Genomic DNA, 16,865 nt, shown 5'->3' on the forward strand with positions numbered 1-16,865 from the left:
GGTAGATGGAGCTGAAGGTGGTCAAAGGTTACAAGAGGATAGAGACAGGATGCAGATTTGGGCAGCGAAGTAGTAGATGGAGTTCAATCCGGATAATGTGAGACATTTTGGAAGGCAAACCAGAAGGCTGAGTAGAGGGTTAATGGTAATTCACTGAACAGTGTGTAGAAATAGAGGGACCTTGGGGTCTAAATCCATAGATCCCTCAAGTTGATAAGATAGTTAAGAAGGCCTATGGGACGCTGGGCTTCATTAGTTGGGGGATTGGGTTAAAGAGTTAAGAGATCATGTTGCGGCCATGTGCTGAGACCACACTTTAGAGTGTTACGTTCAACTCTGGTCACCTCATTACAGAAAGGATGTCGAAGCTATGATGGGGCTTGGATTGGAAAATAAGTCTTATGAGGCAAGGTTAGCAGAGCTGGGACCTTTCATTTTGGAGTAAGAAGGATGAGAGGAGACTAGATAGAGATTTAAGATTCTAGATAAGATGGGCAGTTAGTAACTTCTCCCCATGGAGGGAAATAGCAACTGCCAGATAAAGTGAAGCGAGGAAGGTTTATGAGAGACATCAGGAGCAGGTTGTTTTTATGCACAGAGTGTGGATTGCCTTGCCAGGGGTGGTGGAGGCTGAAACAATAGGGGCACTTAAGAGACGCTTAGACAGGCACATGGACGCAATGAAAACAGAGGGTACAAGATAGGAAGGGTTTAGTTTTTTTCTTTTTTTTGTCAGAATATCGAGGTCAACAAAACATCGTGGGCCAAAGGGTCTGTACTGTGCTGTAATGTTCTATGTTCTAAGCATTACAGAGCTGTTGGGTACAGTGGAGTTTAACTCCAGATGTTTACCCGATTTGGAATGGGGTTAAAACAATTGGAACTGCTGCCCAAGAAAAACGAAAAATGGGGATGTACTGAGAATAAACAGAGAGCAATCTGTACAAGCAGAGTTGGAGCAGTGAGCCCCTAGAAGCCCATCACGACACAAGGAGCAGGGTAAAGTTTGGTAGTAATGCCACTGTTTTATTTCGGTACTCCTTTCAGTTAAAAAATGGACATCAAGGGCAAATTATATTTCCTTCTCTCACTCTAAAGTGAAACAGATGGAATTGTAAACAGATAGAAAAGCTAGCCATGATTTATTAGGTGAAAAAGTTTCACCACTTTCTATTAAGAAGACCTTTTAGTCGGGTGGTTCTCAACTTTTTTCTTTCCACTCACGTCCCACGTTAAGTATTCCCTATGCCTTCAGTGCTCTGTGATTAGTAAGGGATTGTTTAAGATGGGATGTGGGTGGAAAGAAAAAGTTTGAAGACCTCTATTTTCATCGTCCCCTCATTGACTCGGGATGTGCATGGTTTCAGAACTCCAAAGGAAATGGGCCAGAGACATTTTTTCTCAAGCAAATTATTTCAGTAACAATTGAGTCTAGAGCAGTGATTCTCAACCTTCACTTCCCACTTACATTCCACCTGAAGCAATCCCTTACTAATCACAGAGCACCGATGGCTTAGGGATTACTTAAAGTGGGATGTGAGTGGAAAGAAAAAGGTTGAGAAGCTCTGTTTTAGTCCAACCATGAACCACTAATACATTTGACTTGTTCCAATTTGATGAGAAGCTATTTTGAACCTGGTAACCTTGAGGACATTAAGATGTACAATATCAAAAAATTCAAGATTCAAGATTCAATTGATTGTCATTATAATAAAGCAGTGTCATATTACATGAAGTTGCCTTTTGCCAGCAGTAAGGCAGACAGATTTGCCATCGGCAGGAATTGCCTGAAGCGCCCTTTATAATCAAATAGAGAGAGAAGCAAGAGAGATCCACCCCCCCCCCCACCTCACCCCAAGTTATCGAGTGTCTGTATATTCGCCTCCAGTGCTTCCACATCCCTCACAGCCACACAGAATCCAGTCCAAACCACTGGGGACCTGAGTTCAGATATGAGCCTCCGATAATCCTTCAACAACTTTGGCCTTGTCTCGCATCCCAGTCCAATATCTGGTACCCCCTTCAGCCAGTTTCGAGCCAGTCTCCAGGCAGTCTGCAGCCTGGTGGGAGTCCCCTGACCGCAGTCTCCAGCAGCCCGCAGCCTCCGTAAGTTCCTTGCCTCGAGTCACCAGCAGTTCTTCAGCCGCAGAACCCCCTCACTGGTCTACCGCCGCGGCCTACTACTAGATTGGTACCAAATGACCACTAGATTGAGTCATGATCTTTGAAAGAGAATGCAAACGTGAACGTTTTATCCCTAATATCACATGGTGATTCGGTGGGAGGCCATGAGAAAGACAATCTTTCCCTCTCAGTGAATGGAGGATGACTTTTCAGTCGCAGCCACAGAAATTACTGAGGCCACACAGAAAGTTATACTTCTGCAACCAGTGCATGAACAAGCTCTCCAAGCTGATGAGGTTGTGTCTCCAAATGTAGGTAGTCAACCATTTAACAACAGAACACAAAGATGTCCATTATGCTAGGATTCATATAACAATGAATTTTGGTGTCTTGAGAAGATTCTGCATATTTTGGCAATGAAAATAATAAGTCTTTGGAATCAGGTGTCAATAAAGGTCTAGAATATTGCCCTCAACGTGTATGGTGTGACAAGAATGCCGACCTGAACCATCAAGGGCACCTACTCCTGATCATCACCCTGAACATTTCAGAGAGCTCGTGTCAAATTCTGTCAGAACTTCCTCCACACTCATGTGGACGTGAAATTGATTTGAGTTTGACATGTGGGAACCACCAGAACACACAACTGAGGAATGGACATTGAGCTTTGCTGAAATGATATCCTTGGGAGATTAGTGTCAGATAATGTACTGGCCAGGACATATCCACCAAAAACGCTTCATCTGCAGGAATGGTATTGAATATGTTGATCCCCGTACATTGGCTCAGCTTGAAACACTGCAGCCAAAGTACCTACACTCATTTACTCTGATGCACCATCAATTACTCGAAAGACTGTTGGTGTGAAACCAATAGGCTTTTATTCACTTAAGAACAAAGGTGCATCCCTACTGTTCGACTGAGGAGGGAGCTATGGAACAGTCACCTTTATACAGGAGCCTGTGGGGAGGGGCAACAGGTACACCCAAGCAATGGATGTGCCTGACCAGACAATTGGTTTACCAAAAGTCACAAGTTCAGTCTTTTGGGCAGTCTGGCTGCGATGCAGCGGCAGGGTCCTGAACAGTCTCAGGCGGCCTGTATGTACTCATCAGTGTTGTGCTGGTGGGTCGGCATTGATGAGACTGGTGTATCCTCCCTCGGGGTAGAGGCCGGGCACCAGGGGTCAGGTGCACTGTGTGTGTTCAACAGTGAGGAGGGTGTGAGGTTGATCAGAGGGGTTCTCCAAGGTCGCTGAGAGAGCCAAGTCCCTGACAGAGACGCTGTCTTTGTATCTGTCAGGATATGTCACATAGGCATATTGGGGGTTGGCATGGAGAGGGCAGACCCTTTTGACCAGGGGTTCATACATGGTTCCATGCTTCCTGAGTAGGACGGGCCCTGGGGATGTCAGTCATGCTAGTAGTGTGGTCCCCGTCACAGATTTCCTGGGAAAGGGAAACATGTGGTGAGGCATTTGTGCAGTACATAGAAGGTGCAGTACATAAATGAGATAGACAACAGACTCGCCAAGGCAAATAGCGCCTTTGGAAGACTACACAAAAGAGTCTGGAAAAACAACCAACTGAAAAACCTCACAAAGATAAGCGTATACAGAGCCGTTGTCATACCCACACTCCTGTTCGGCTCCGAATCATGGGTCCTCTACCGGCACCACCTACGGCTCCTAGAACGCTTCCACCAGCGTTGTCTCTGCTCCATCCTCAACATCCATTGGAGCGCTTACACCCCTAACGTCGAAGTACTCGAGATGGCAGAGGTCGACAGCATCGAGTCCATGCTGCTGAAGATCCAGCTGCGCTGGATGGGTCACGTCTCCAGAATGGAGGACCATCGCCTTCCCAAGATCGTGATATATGGCGAGCTCTCCACTGGCCACCGTGACAGAGGTGCACTAAAGAAAAGGTACAAGGACTGCCTAAAGAAATCTCTTGGTGCCTGCCACATTGACCACCGCCAGTGGGCTGATAACGCCTCAAACCGTGCATCTTGGCGCCTCACAGTTTGGCGGGCAGCAACCTCCTTTGAAGAAGACCGCAGAGCCCACCTCACTGACAAAAGGCAAAGGAGGAAAAACCCAACACCCAACCCCAACCAACCAATTTTCCCTTGCAACCGCTGCAATCGTGTCTGCCTGTCCCGCATCGGACTTGTCAGCCACAAACGAGCCTGCAGCTGACGTGGACTTTTTACCCCCTCCATAAATCTTCGTCCGCGAAGCCAAGCCAAAGAAGAAAAAAAAAAGAAAAAAAAGAAAGAAGGGACCTGATGGAGTAGAAGGCCTCCGGGAGGACCTCTTGCCAGTATGAGACTGGGAGGCCTTTAGATCACAAGCCCAGGAGGATGGCCTTCCAGACCGTAGCATTCTCCCTCTCCACTTGATTGTTACCCCAGGGTTTGTAGCCTAGTGGTCTTGCTCGTGGCAATGCCTCTGGCCACAGATACTGGCACAGCTCATCACTCTTAAAAAAATGCCCCTGGTCACTGTGGATATAACTGGAGAAGCCAAACAGAGTGAAGAGGCTGCATAGGGCCTTGATGACTGAGGCAGCTGTCATGTCCAAGTAAGGGAAGGCAAATGGAAAACGGGAGTATTCATCAATGATGTTAAAAAAATACATCTTGTGGTCAGTGGAGGGCAGGGGTCCTTTAAAATCGTTACTGAGGGGCGGGTGGCTTTAATTAATTGTGCCCTGTCTGGCCGGTAGAAGTGTGGCTTGCGTTCAGCGCAGACCTGGCAGTTCTTTGTCACGGACCTGATCTTGCCAATAGAGGTTGCGTGATCTGACAAAGTGATAAAAACCTGTTAACTCCGGGGTGACAGAGATCGTTGTGGAGGTTTTGTAGCCGGTCAATCTGTGTGCTGGCACAGGGAGTCTGGCAGCTCATCAAATTGCCCCGGCCAGTACAAAATATCGTAATTCAATCCTCCACCTCAGTATTTTGTCATTTTTGATTTTACCCCGCTGCTGATCGTTAAACATGAACGCAACTGCATGTTGATTAGCCAGCAGGGTGAATCTCCTACCAGGTAGGGTAATGGCACTGTTGGGCCTCTATTTTGACCAAGGAGTGTCGAATCTCGGGGCCCTGCAGGGTACGTGAAAAAAAAAGAACCGTCCTGGCATCCAGGGCAATCGATGTCTGATGCATTGCTTTCCATCTGAAACGATGTGGAATCGTCCACAGTATGCGCTGTGGCCTTGGCGACATCTGCTTTTAATGCGATTGAAGGCCTTTGTCCACATAATTGGGGACCCACTGGGCATAATACTAAAAGAACCCAAGGCACCTCTTCAGGGCCTTGAGGCTGTGTGGAATCTCAGGTACGGCCGCATGAGGTCAGGGTCCGGTCTGAAACACGCTCTTGGCCTCATTATATGTAAGGTTAAGGACCTTGGCTGTTTCGAGAAATTTCTGGTGATTGGCGTCATGGTCCTGCAGGCTGTGGCCATGGATGGTGATGTTATTGAGGTACGGGAAAGTTGCCCACAATTCGTACTGATCCACCCTATGACCCATCTCCTGCTGTAAGACTGACATGCCGTTCGTGACACCGAAGGGGACCTGCAGGAAGTGGTAGAGGCGGCCATCCACCTCTAACACCATATACTGGTGGTTGTCTGGGCAGATAGGCAGCTGGAGGTATGCTGACTTAAGGTCAAAGGTGGAAAAGACCCGTTACTGGCCAATTTGGTTGCCCATGTCGGCGATGCATGGCAGGGAGTATGTATCCAATTGAGTGTATCTGTTGATCGTCTGACTGTAGTCGATGACCATCCTGTTCTTTTCCCTATTCCGTACTACCACTACCTCGCTCTCCCAGGGCTGGTCCTGGCTTCAATGACCCCCTCCTTGAGTAAGCACTGTATCTCTGCCTGGATGAAAGTCCTGTCACCGGCGCCGAACCGCCTACTTTTAGTTACGATGGGTTTATAGTCGGCGGATAATGATTGGGGGAATTTTAAGTTTGGGAAGACCGCAGGCCTTTTGTGGTGAGCTTTTGGGTTGTTGGTTCGAAAATTGCCGGTTACAGACAGTGGGAGCCCATCGAACTCTATCATCAGGCTTTTCAGGTAACACTGAAAATCCAGTCCTAATAGCACAGCAGCTCAAAGCTGTGACATTACCATCAGTCTAAAGTCTTTATATTCAGTACCCTGCACCATTAGAGTCATTATCCAGGAGCCCCAGTCATCTGCTGGGTGCAACTTGGGTGTCAAGGAGACCTTCAGGTTCACTGTAAGGGAAAGGCTCCACACTGTGTCCAGGTGGATGAAGCTCCCTGATCTCCTGCTATTTGATAAGCAATGTCGCGTGGCCGTTTACCTGAATATCCATCATCGATCCGGCGAGTTGATGCAGGCTGTCCTGGTCTAGTGTGATGAAGGCCAGTATCGGGTGGCTACCCGTTGCTGTGGTGAATAGTGGTGGTGTCCAAAATGGCGGCCCCCCATAGATTGCACATGGCGCAGCTGGCCCTGGGTGACGATGGGGTCCAGGACGTCAGCCCTCACCTTCCACATGTGGTACTTCTAGGAAGAGGTTTCGACCCTTCTTCCCTCAGCTGGAGCAAGTCAAATCCTTTGCTGCACAGCGCTTCCTCTGATGTTTGCCCAGGACGCAGAAGTAGCACTCTGGGTGCTCCTGTAGCACCGTGGCTACTGGAGCTGGACAAAAGTGATGGGAGGCGATTGCAGAGCACTGCTGCTGTGGGTCAAGCCGTTGGCAGAACGAAGAGGTGGTGGTGCATCCCAAGATGGCAGCGCCCGGGGTAACCACGAAGTGGACGCATTGTCGGCCAGGTTCTGAAGACCTACCTCCTGCGTCCCTACCAGCTCAGCTGCTCTCTGCAGGCCAAGCCCCCCCCACCCCCCCCGCTCCAAGGGTCTCTGGCGTATGTAATTCAACCTGATCCCCACGACATAGGTGTCCTGGATCAGGTCCACTGCAGACACGGCCTTGCATTCACAGGCCCTACCGAGTGCTCACAGGGCCCGAAGATCTTTATGTAGTTTATCGATCAAAGGTGAAGGAGGCCTGCGGGAATGCTTCAAAACAGCGCAGCCAGAGCTCAAAGTTGGTGGATGCCTCAGGCGATTGAGGGTTGATCTCCAGCTTTTCTGGCCTCAGGATCTGCTCCATTGTAAAAAAAAACTTTTAAGAGAATAAAACTGATGCACCATCAATTACTCAAAAGACTGTTGGTGAGAAGCCAATAGGCTTTTATTCGCTGAAGAACATCCGTGAGTCCTGCACTGAGGAGGTGGTAGTGGAACAGTCACCTTTATACAGGAGACTGTGGGGAGGGGTCACAGGACCCTAGGAGTGCCTGACCCGAAACTTGGAAGACATGAGCTTGCCAAGGTTGACTGTACTCTCTTATCCAAGTATTACATGACATCACATCCCAGCCCTTGAGTTACCCAGCAGAGCTGATGATACCTCATTGATACTTAATGTACCTGAGTGTACCACCGCCCTGCTTGCAGAACATGGAGAGACAGCAAAAGCCAAACGTGAGTAATATCCTTATATCAATAGGCAGAGTGAAGCAGTTCAACGAGACGAGAAAGGGAGGATATGAAGAGTGAGCGAGCAAGTCTTGAAGTTCAACTTCATTCTCATCTGTTTGTACGAAACAGCTTCTCTGGGGCATGGCGCACACAGCACAAAATAATTGCATATGTACTCAAAGATATGATTTAAAATAAATATAAATACCTTGGGATAATTTATGGCATGGGTGGTGAACCTTTTAATTTTTAATTTAGACATACAGCACAGTAACAGGCCCTTTCTACCCACGAGTACGTACCAGGGCTATAGGTTAATTGGGCGGCACGGACTCATGGGCCAAAAGGGCCTGTTACCATGCTGCATGTCTAAATTAAAAGGTTGGCAACCCTTGATTTATGGGGTTACAGGATACTGCTCTTAATTTCACAGCCTGTGGGAAAAAAGTTCTTTTCCAGCCTGGCGGACCTGATTTTGATGCTTCTCTTTCTTGATGGTAGTGGGTCAAAGGGAGGACGAACCCTCCAGTGGGGTCAGTGGCCATCTAGCGAACACGTGCCGTGAAGTGCGGAAAAGGCACCCCTTGCAATAGAACTTCCTCCCTGGCCGTCTTGGACCTCGCCGAGCCGCTAAATCTGGGAATTGATGTTCAGAGGGTGGGTCTGGACCCGCGCAACCCCATCTCACCTAAAATCCATTCATGCACACACTGGAGTGGGGGATCCTCATATCAAACCTCACAAACTGACTGAAAGGAACCCTCATCATCCTATGGGAGGGAGATCCCGAAGAAGAGTGGGTCATAGATACTGAGTGTGGAATGGAAAGGGTCTTCTATAATTCTCTGAGAAATGCGGTGAACAGAGGAAAGAGAGACCCCAGTGATCTTCTTGGCTGTTTCGGCAAAGCATTGAAGTTCAAGACTTGTTCATGACAATAAATTAAATCCTGATTCTGATTCTGATTTGTATTGACCTCTGGTCTGATCCTTTGCAGCTACCATCCCAGCCAGGTGTGGCAAACGACTGTATATATATATATATATATCTTTCTGTTGAACAGTCCCATTGGCTGACTGTACCTGTGCCCCCCCCCCCCCCACCACAGGCTCCTGAATAAAGGTGACTGTTCTACAGCCCCCCTCACCCACATCCTGGGTAGGACAGTCGAGCAGCATGGATGTGCCTTTGTTCTGTAGCTAATAAAAGCTCGTCATTTTTCACGACTTCAGTCTTTTGGAGCCATCGATGGTGCATCACCAGGCAGGACACTCATCTGTGTTGCAGATGTGCTGAAGTGTCATACAAGATCATACAAGTATCGTTTTCGAACTAATTAACACAGAAGTATCCATAACGACCAAATTGTGGGGAGAGATGACACCAGGACCTATTGGAAAGTTCCATGATGATGGATTTATTCCAGGGTGACTATCTGAAGAAGAGGCAGTGAGTTGAACATCTCACAGTGCTCAATTCAGGAAATTACCACACGCTAGAAATTCAAAGACAATCAGGAAGTCTCAAGCACTTGAGATATTCAGTCACAGACTGAATCCATAATTATTGTACATAAATGAAGCACTCTTGTAAAGTGGGAGAGCAAGTGTAAATGAGCCATATGTCAGATTGTTGTAATGGTGCAGTTGTACATGTGCTGTCAGGGTGGCTTTTATTGGGTTTCAGTAAAGTTAACATGTTCTGAACTGCCTGGTGCCTCCTGGAGTTTATCTAATGTGGCACACGTCAGTTTGACTGGAGAGCAGTGGTTCTCAACCTTTTTCTTTCCACTCACATCCCACGTTAAGTATCCCCTAGGCCATAGGTGCTCTGTGATGAGTAAGGGATTGCTTAATGTAGGATGTAGGTGGAAAGAAAAAGTTTGAAAGCCACTGCTTTAATTGCCCCTAATTGACTCGTTATGTGCAGGGTTTCATAACTCGAAAGGAAATGGGCCAATGACAATTTTTCTCAAATATTTCAAACGAGTCAATTAGGGATGATTAAAACAGTGGTTTTCAAATGTTTTCTTTCCACTCACACACCACCTTAAGTAATCCCTTACTAATCACAGAGCACCAATGGCACAAGGATGGTAAGGTGGTACGTGAGTGGAAAGGAAACATTTGAAAACCACTGAGGTAGACTAACAGAATCTGGGGTAAAAATGACATGGATTGGAGGTAAGAGGAGGGGGTGCATATCCTGTTCTTGGGGCCCTCTGCTGCTACGTACCTCTCCAGAGCTCAAACCCCTCCACCAGCTTCTACCTGGTTAACCATATCCCCAACCATTCAGCTTTGCCTTTGTCCTCACCTCACTGATGGAGTTATGTCCTTCTTGCATCAGTCCGCTGGTCAAAACACTACCTCTGTCTCCCTGGACCGCTCTGCCTGGCCTTGCCTGTCGTACCTACCTGGAAGACTGTAACGATTGCCCAGAGAAGTGAGTCGAAGTTCTTCCTGTCAGGGACTGTGTCTCCACCATCAGTCTTCAGGCTAAATTTACAGCCAAAGATGTGCATTCCCAGGATGCTTAGAAAGAAAAAGCAAGGTCAAGATGTGTTTTAACAGGAAAGTGGATTACCATATATATGCATGCAATAGTCAAATTTTGTGGACCAACTTTTGGGGTAAAATTTAGGGCAGTGGTTCTCAACCTTTTTCTTTCCACTAGCATATCACCTGAAGTAATCCCTTACTAACCACAGACCACCTATGGCATCTGATGGTATGTGAGTGGAAAACAATGGTTGCAAACCACTCATTTAGGGGATCGACTACAACATGCATACTATTTTTGACCACAGTGAGTGCCTGCACTGCTCGGATGGATGGGCAAGTGGCTGGGACCAGGTGGTAAGTCCGTGTTTAAGGTGCTGGGAGCTCGGATGGGCAGACTTGTGGCTGGGACCAGGCGGTAAGTCCGCGTTTGAGGTGTCGGGAGTTCAGATGGGTGGGTGGCTGGGGGCAGGTGGTAAGTCCGTGTTTGAGGTGTCGGGAGTTCAGATGGGTGGGCGGCTGGAGCCAGGTGGTAAGTCCACATTTGAAGCGTCACGAGTTCAGATGGGCGGGCGGCTGGGGCCAAAAGTAGGAGTGTCGAGTTTTACAAGTGATATATGGACAATACCAGAGTTTGGGCCCAAAAATAGGGGGTTGATCTTTACATGGTATCAACTGTTAAGTTCTTTGGAGGCAAGAGGCTGTAGATGCTGGAAGCTGGATCCAAATTGAACTGCTGGTGGAAACCAACAGGTCAGGCAGCATCTGCGGATAAATGGGATGGTTGGTGCTTTGGACTGTGATCCTACATCAAGACTTGGAGAAACTTCCAATGGATAGAGCATGTCTTGAAGCTGGGTTCTGTTCTGAAGTATCGACCATCCCTTTGCCTCCACAGATGCTGGTGGCTTCTCCAAGTAGCTGGGTTTAGCTTGCAAAAACTCCTTGGACATACAGCACGGTAACAGGCTCTTCTGGCCCATGAGCCCATGCCACCCGATTTCACCCAATTGACCTACAACCCCCCACCCCCTACGTTTGAACAGTGGGAGGAAACCCAGGCAGAGATGGGAAGAACATACAAACTCCTTACAGACGGTGCCGGATTCGAATTGCTGGCATTCTAACAGCAGTGCGCTAACCGCTACCCCAACCATGCCATCCTCTGTCCATTCCCTCATTCAGCCAGATGTAAACAGCGAGTTTATAATTTCCCTGAAGTACGCTAGCCTGATTGGCTTTCAATTCCTTTCTAATCTTTACACCAATTATTCAAACAATGCTAATGTGCAGATAAATTTCTCGATTTAGACACTTTGCAAGGTCTGAGCTGGCAGGACATGTTCCATCGAACTCTCTGTCTGTCACCAGGGAAACCAGGCCTATTTGCAAGAATAGAGAGGGGCCTGTGATGACTCATGGAGAGGGAGCTGGACCAGAACGGGATGGGTCAGATAAATATAATAATGGTTGCCCTTCTGGAATCTATGAGGGTGGCACAGTTAACTTGGCGGTAAGTGCAACGCTGTTGCAGGGCCAGTGACCCAGGTTTGAATCCCGTGCTGTCTGCATGTTCTCCCCCCCGTCTGCAATAGTTTCCCTTGGGGGCTCTGGTTTCCTCCCACCCTTCAAAATGTACAGAGCTTGTAATTGGGCTTTGTGGGCTTGTAGTGCTTCTTACTGTTGTATGAAATTTTAAAAAATTAAATTAAAATTAAATTTAAATCAGTTAGGTATTAAGGTAGAGATTGCTAGGTCTGAATAGTCAGGGTACCAGAAGTTATGGGGAGAAGGCCAGGTAATGGGGCTGAGTAGGAGAATGGATCAGCTCATGATGGAACAGCAGGTCAGACTTGATGGGCCAATCTGCTCCTATATCTTAAGGTGTTATGATATTTACTTAAAGAAATTAATGACATCTCTCACTCTCAAGAGGTCAGAGATATGTGAATAACCCATTTCCCGAAATAATCCGGAATAATCCAAGGGTGGAATGATCAGGATTTGGACTTTTGTTCTGAACAAATATATATTTTTAAGGACTCTGAATCAGAAGGCTGGTGGGGTGGTGGTGGTGGTGGGGGGGGGGGGGGGTGGTGGTTCTGGAGGGTCTGGTCATGGATTCAGGGTGAAAGATGAAATGTTTCAGGGGGAAATGAGGAGGAACTTCTTCACTAGACGAGTTGCCACTGGACGTCATAGGCGCGGGGTCGATTTTGACATTTAAGAAAGGGCTGCAACCTCCTTTGAAGAAGACCGCAGAGCCCACCTCACTGACCAAAGACAAAGGAGGAAAACCCAACACCCAACCCCAACCAACCAATTTTCCCCTGCAACCGCTGCAACCGTGTCTGCCTGTCCCGCATCAGACTTGTCAGTCACCAACGAGCCTGCAGCTGACGTGGACATTACCCCTCCATAAATCTTCGTCCGCGAAGCCAAGCCAAAGAAAGAAGAAGATAGGTGTATAGGTGAGAGGAGTATGGAGGACTGGGTGCAAGTTGATGTAACCAAAGGAATAGTTTGGCAGCGACCTTCCGGTTTGTATCTCACCTACCCTCAAAGGAAAAAGCCTCTCTATATTTACACATAATTTTGTACAGCTCATGGTTCAGCAGGCCGAAGGTTGTTGGCAAGCAGCTTCACGGTACCAGGGATCGGGTCCCAGAATAGGTGAAGATGCAGTCCATCCAAAAGGCCTCCCGATGCTTCCAGCATCTGAACCAGGGATCAGGGGTAGGCCAATACAGCGAAGGTGGCGAGACTTGTGGCTACTCTGAAGGGTCTCTCTTTTGCTTCTCTTTTCATAATGGTTCAAGAGTAATTTAATTTCAGGGGCTTTTTTCTGGATACAGGCCATTCTGGCCCTTGATCCCACACTGCCCAAATATACCCATCTGACCAATTAACCTCTGCCTTTGGAATATGGAATTCTGTTTGCCTTTGCAGAGCAAGATTTGCATACAGGGCAATAAATTGAATCTTTTAATCTTGAAGATTACTGTAATCTGAGATCTTTTCATAAACCTCCCCTGTTCAGCTCCAATCACCGTGGTGGAACACTGTATTGCAGTCGCTGTATTGGCCTACCCCTGATACTATAACTCCTCCCCCTCCAGGATCCCTAATAAAGGTGATACTGCCCAATCCCCCTCCCTCAGAAATGCTTTGGAATCAGGCCAACAGCATGTAAGCTATGACTGTACGTTTATAGTGATTAAAGCCTATTAATCGATTTCTGGCCTGTCGGGTCTAATTGATAGTGCTACAGTCACCTCATTATAGGAAGGATGTGGAAGCTATGGAGAGGGTGCAGAGGAGATTTACCAGGATGTTGCCTGGATTGGGGAATAAGTCTTATGCTGGGACTTTTCTCTTTGGAGTTTAGAAGGATGAGAGGATACTTGATAGAGGTCTACAAGATTATGAGAGACATAGATAGGGTGGACAGCCAGCGCCTGTTTCCCAGGGTAGGATCAACAAACTCCAGAGGACATGTGAACAAAGTTAAGGGAGGAAAATTTGGGGGAGACATCAGGGGCAGGTTTGTTTTACACACAGTGTATTGGGTGCCTGGAATGCATTGCCCAGGGATGGTAGTGGAAGCTGAAACATTGGGGCCATTAAAGAGCCTTTTAGCCAGACACATAGACTAAAGAAAAATAGAGGATTATGAAGTAGGGGAGGTTTAGTACTTTTTTTTAAAGAAAGGATATATGGGTCAGCACAATGTCAAGGGCTGAAGGGCCTGTACTGTGCTGTTCTGTTCTATGTTCTAAGACTATGGTACAACCATATTGTGAACCAGAACCTCTGGGAGGGTACAAGAAGAGAAAGGGAAGCAGGTGAAGAGGTGGAAGGTTGTCCGATCGAAACATTGGGGCAAGAAGTGACCTACCTGAAGATGAAGATGAAGAGCATCAGCAGCATGCAGAATGTGGCAACGTTATCCATCGTCTTCATCAGCACCACCAACTGGCGGCGCAGAGCGGGCATGAACCTCACCAGCTTCAGAACTCGCAGGAGGCGGAAGGTGCGCAGGACGGAGAGGCCTCCGTCAGACTGACCCACGATCTCACAGACGCTGTCCCTCAAAAGCAAAGGAACATTAGAATGCAATAAGGGCAGCCATTTTAGAGTGGAGGAGCAGGGAGGCTCAATATCACAGAGGCACCGGCTCGTGGATTAAACCTTCAGACGGGGGACGCGGTCAATCAGCAGAGAGGAGTGAAACACGAAAGTGATTGTAGTTAAAACACACAGAGATGCCGGAGGAACTCACAGCATCCGTGGGAGGTAAAGACCTATTACCAACGTTTCAGGCCTGAGCCCTTCACCAGGCCCGAAACATCAGTTCTGTATCTTTACCTTTGCTATGTAAAGGACACGGTTTGACCTGCTGAGTTTCTCCAGCGGCGTGTCTTTGCAGCAGAGAATCGACCTATTTCAATTGCGCTGCAAGGGTACGAGTGCTAGGGACTGTGGGTGTGAAGGTGGGCAGGAATTTGGGAAGCTGGTCCCGGGGCTGTTTTCTGGTGGTTGAAAACGATACTTTGGACACTATCTTGGTAAGATCAGTGCAGTGGTCCCTAAAGCTCCTGTAATTTTTTTTAAAGTCCTCAATTGTCATCATTAAACTGAATATTCTGGGCCGTCATCGAGTTTCTGTTTCTGAGACCATGTGATTTGCTGTAAGGAACCTGGGGTGCTATATGAATCATCCTTTTATTCAACCTGGCCCATGGGGGTGGGTCTCAAAAATATGGGTGGTTTCACATGAGTCACTGTGGGGAAGATGTTGGAAAAATATTTTGTCGGGAAAAAGGGAACGTGATGAATTCAATCACATCCTCACAGTCAATTAGGGAATGTAACTGGCCAAAAATCACATCATCCAGACAATAAAACTAAAATTGGACCTGAATTTATTTATTTACACAGTGGCAATGAGGCTTTTGGCTGGAAGGAGCCTGCATGGATCCTATAAATCAGAGAGTGTGTGTGTGAGTGAGAGAGAGAGAGAGAGAGAGAGAGAGAGAGAGGGAGAGTGTGTGTGTGTGTGTGTGTGTGTGTGTGTGTGTGTGTGTGTGTGTGTGTGTGTGTGTGTGTGTGAGAGAGAGAGAGAGAGTGTGTGTGTGTGTGTGTTTCTGTATGTGAATGTGTGTGTGTGTGTGTGAATGTGTGTCTTTGTGTGTGTGTCTTTGCGGGTGATTGTATGTGAGTGTGTGTATACGTGTGTGTTTCTGTATGTGAATGTGTGTGTCTTTGTGGGTGACTGTATGTGTGCGTGCGTGTGTGTGTACTTGTGTGTTTCTGTATGTGAATGTGTGTGTGTGTGAATCTGAGTCTTTGTGTGTGTGCGTGCGTGAATGCATGTGTTTCTGCATGTGAATGTGTGTGTGACTGCGGGTGAGTGTGTGTGCATGTGTGTTTCTATATGTGAATGTGTGTGTGTGTATTAATGTGTGTGTGTGTGTGTGTGTGTGTGTGTGTGTGTGTGTGTGTGTGTGTGTGTGTGTGTGTGTGTGTGTGTGTGCAGACTGAATTCAGTCTATTCAGAATATGTTCATCACAATCCTCAAGTGAAGCACGAAAGTCTGCAGACGTTGTGATTGAGATAAAAACCCAGAAACGCTGGAGGAGATCAGCAAGTCTCACAGCGTCCACAGGAGGTAAAGATATATCACCAACATTTCAGGCCTGAGCAAAGTATGAGTGAAAAGCAGGCAGACACCTGAATAAAAGTAATGGCAGGGGGAAGAACCCATATTGATTATTTCCAACATTTTAGCCATGGAGCAACTTGGGTTGGCAACGGACATTCCTGACACCCTGTCTGAGGAGGCTTCATCAACGTTAGCGACACAAATGAACAAGGCTGCAAAATACAGCACAGGCACTTATCCGGACAGAGGAAGAATTAAAAAGCAAGGGAGTTCTGTTAACCTAGTGTTGAACCTTGTTAAAACAGAATGTGCTGGATGCATTTAGCAAGGCAGGCGACCTGTGTAGAGAGAAAGAGCTTGGGGGCACATGCTGTGATAAGGGCAGTCAGAATCTGCAATAGGATATAGAGAGGTCAAGGGAATGCGCAATATCTCATTAAATGGGGTTTCATGACGCAAAGTGCAAGGGAGGAGGAGTCAAAAGACAGACTATTATTGAAATGGAGAGAGTCTAGAACGTAGAGGAGTAATCTCGGCTTTCTTCTGCACAAACAAATCAGCTCACAGTTGCAGCAAGCAACTAAAAAGGCAAATGGAATTTTGGCCATTATTACTCAGGGACTGTCATTTAAGAATAGTTAGAATTGTACAGACCGCTGGTGGACCTAAAGTTCTGGTCCCTGTGGTGGAACATAGTATCACGGGCATGTTCCCCACTGAGCCGGGCAGGCTGGTACGCCTGCTGAACCAGTAGCCCTCCCCCCTTAAGACCCCTATGAAGGCCAAGAGTCCCAGTCTCCTCCCTCATACCTGCCCTTGGTCTTGAGCCACCATCTTTAGATCAATAAAGCCTTTGGCCCTCACTTTGTGCCTGTGAGCGGTCATTGATCACGCTACAGTCCACTAACAAGAAGGAATGTACAGGTATCCCCCCGCTTTTCAAAAGTTCGCTTTACGCCACTTCGCCTTTACAAAAGATCTACATTAGAGCCTGTTTTCGCTATCTGGAAGAAATCCAATGAGGATTTTCACTTTTA

At 47.4% G+C, this 16,865-nt stretch overlaps 1 protein-coding gene across 1 annotated transcript in view; it reads right to left on the minus strand.

Annotated features, from left to right (window-relative positions):
• Positions 1-16,865, minus strand: part of LOC138748557 (voltage-dependent T-type calcium channel subunit alpha-1I-like) — a 283,178-nt gene that overhangs the window by 148,141 nt on the left and 118,172 nt on the right. Inside the window, 2 exon segments of the mRNA XM_069908966.1 lie at positions 10,078-10,195; positions 14,061-14,246. Coding sequence (XP_069765067.1) covers positions 10,078-10,195; positions 14,061-14,246 — 304 coding nt within the window.

This window comes from Narcine bancroftii, chromosome 13 (assembly GCF_036971445.1).
Source record: "Narcine bancroftii isolate sNarBan1 chromosome 13, sNarBan1.hap1, whole genome shotgun sequence".
NCBI classification, from domain to species: domain Eukaryota; kingdom Metazoa; phylum Chordata; class Chondrichthyes; order Torpediniformes; family Narcinidae; genus Narcine; species Narcine bancroftii.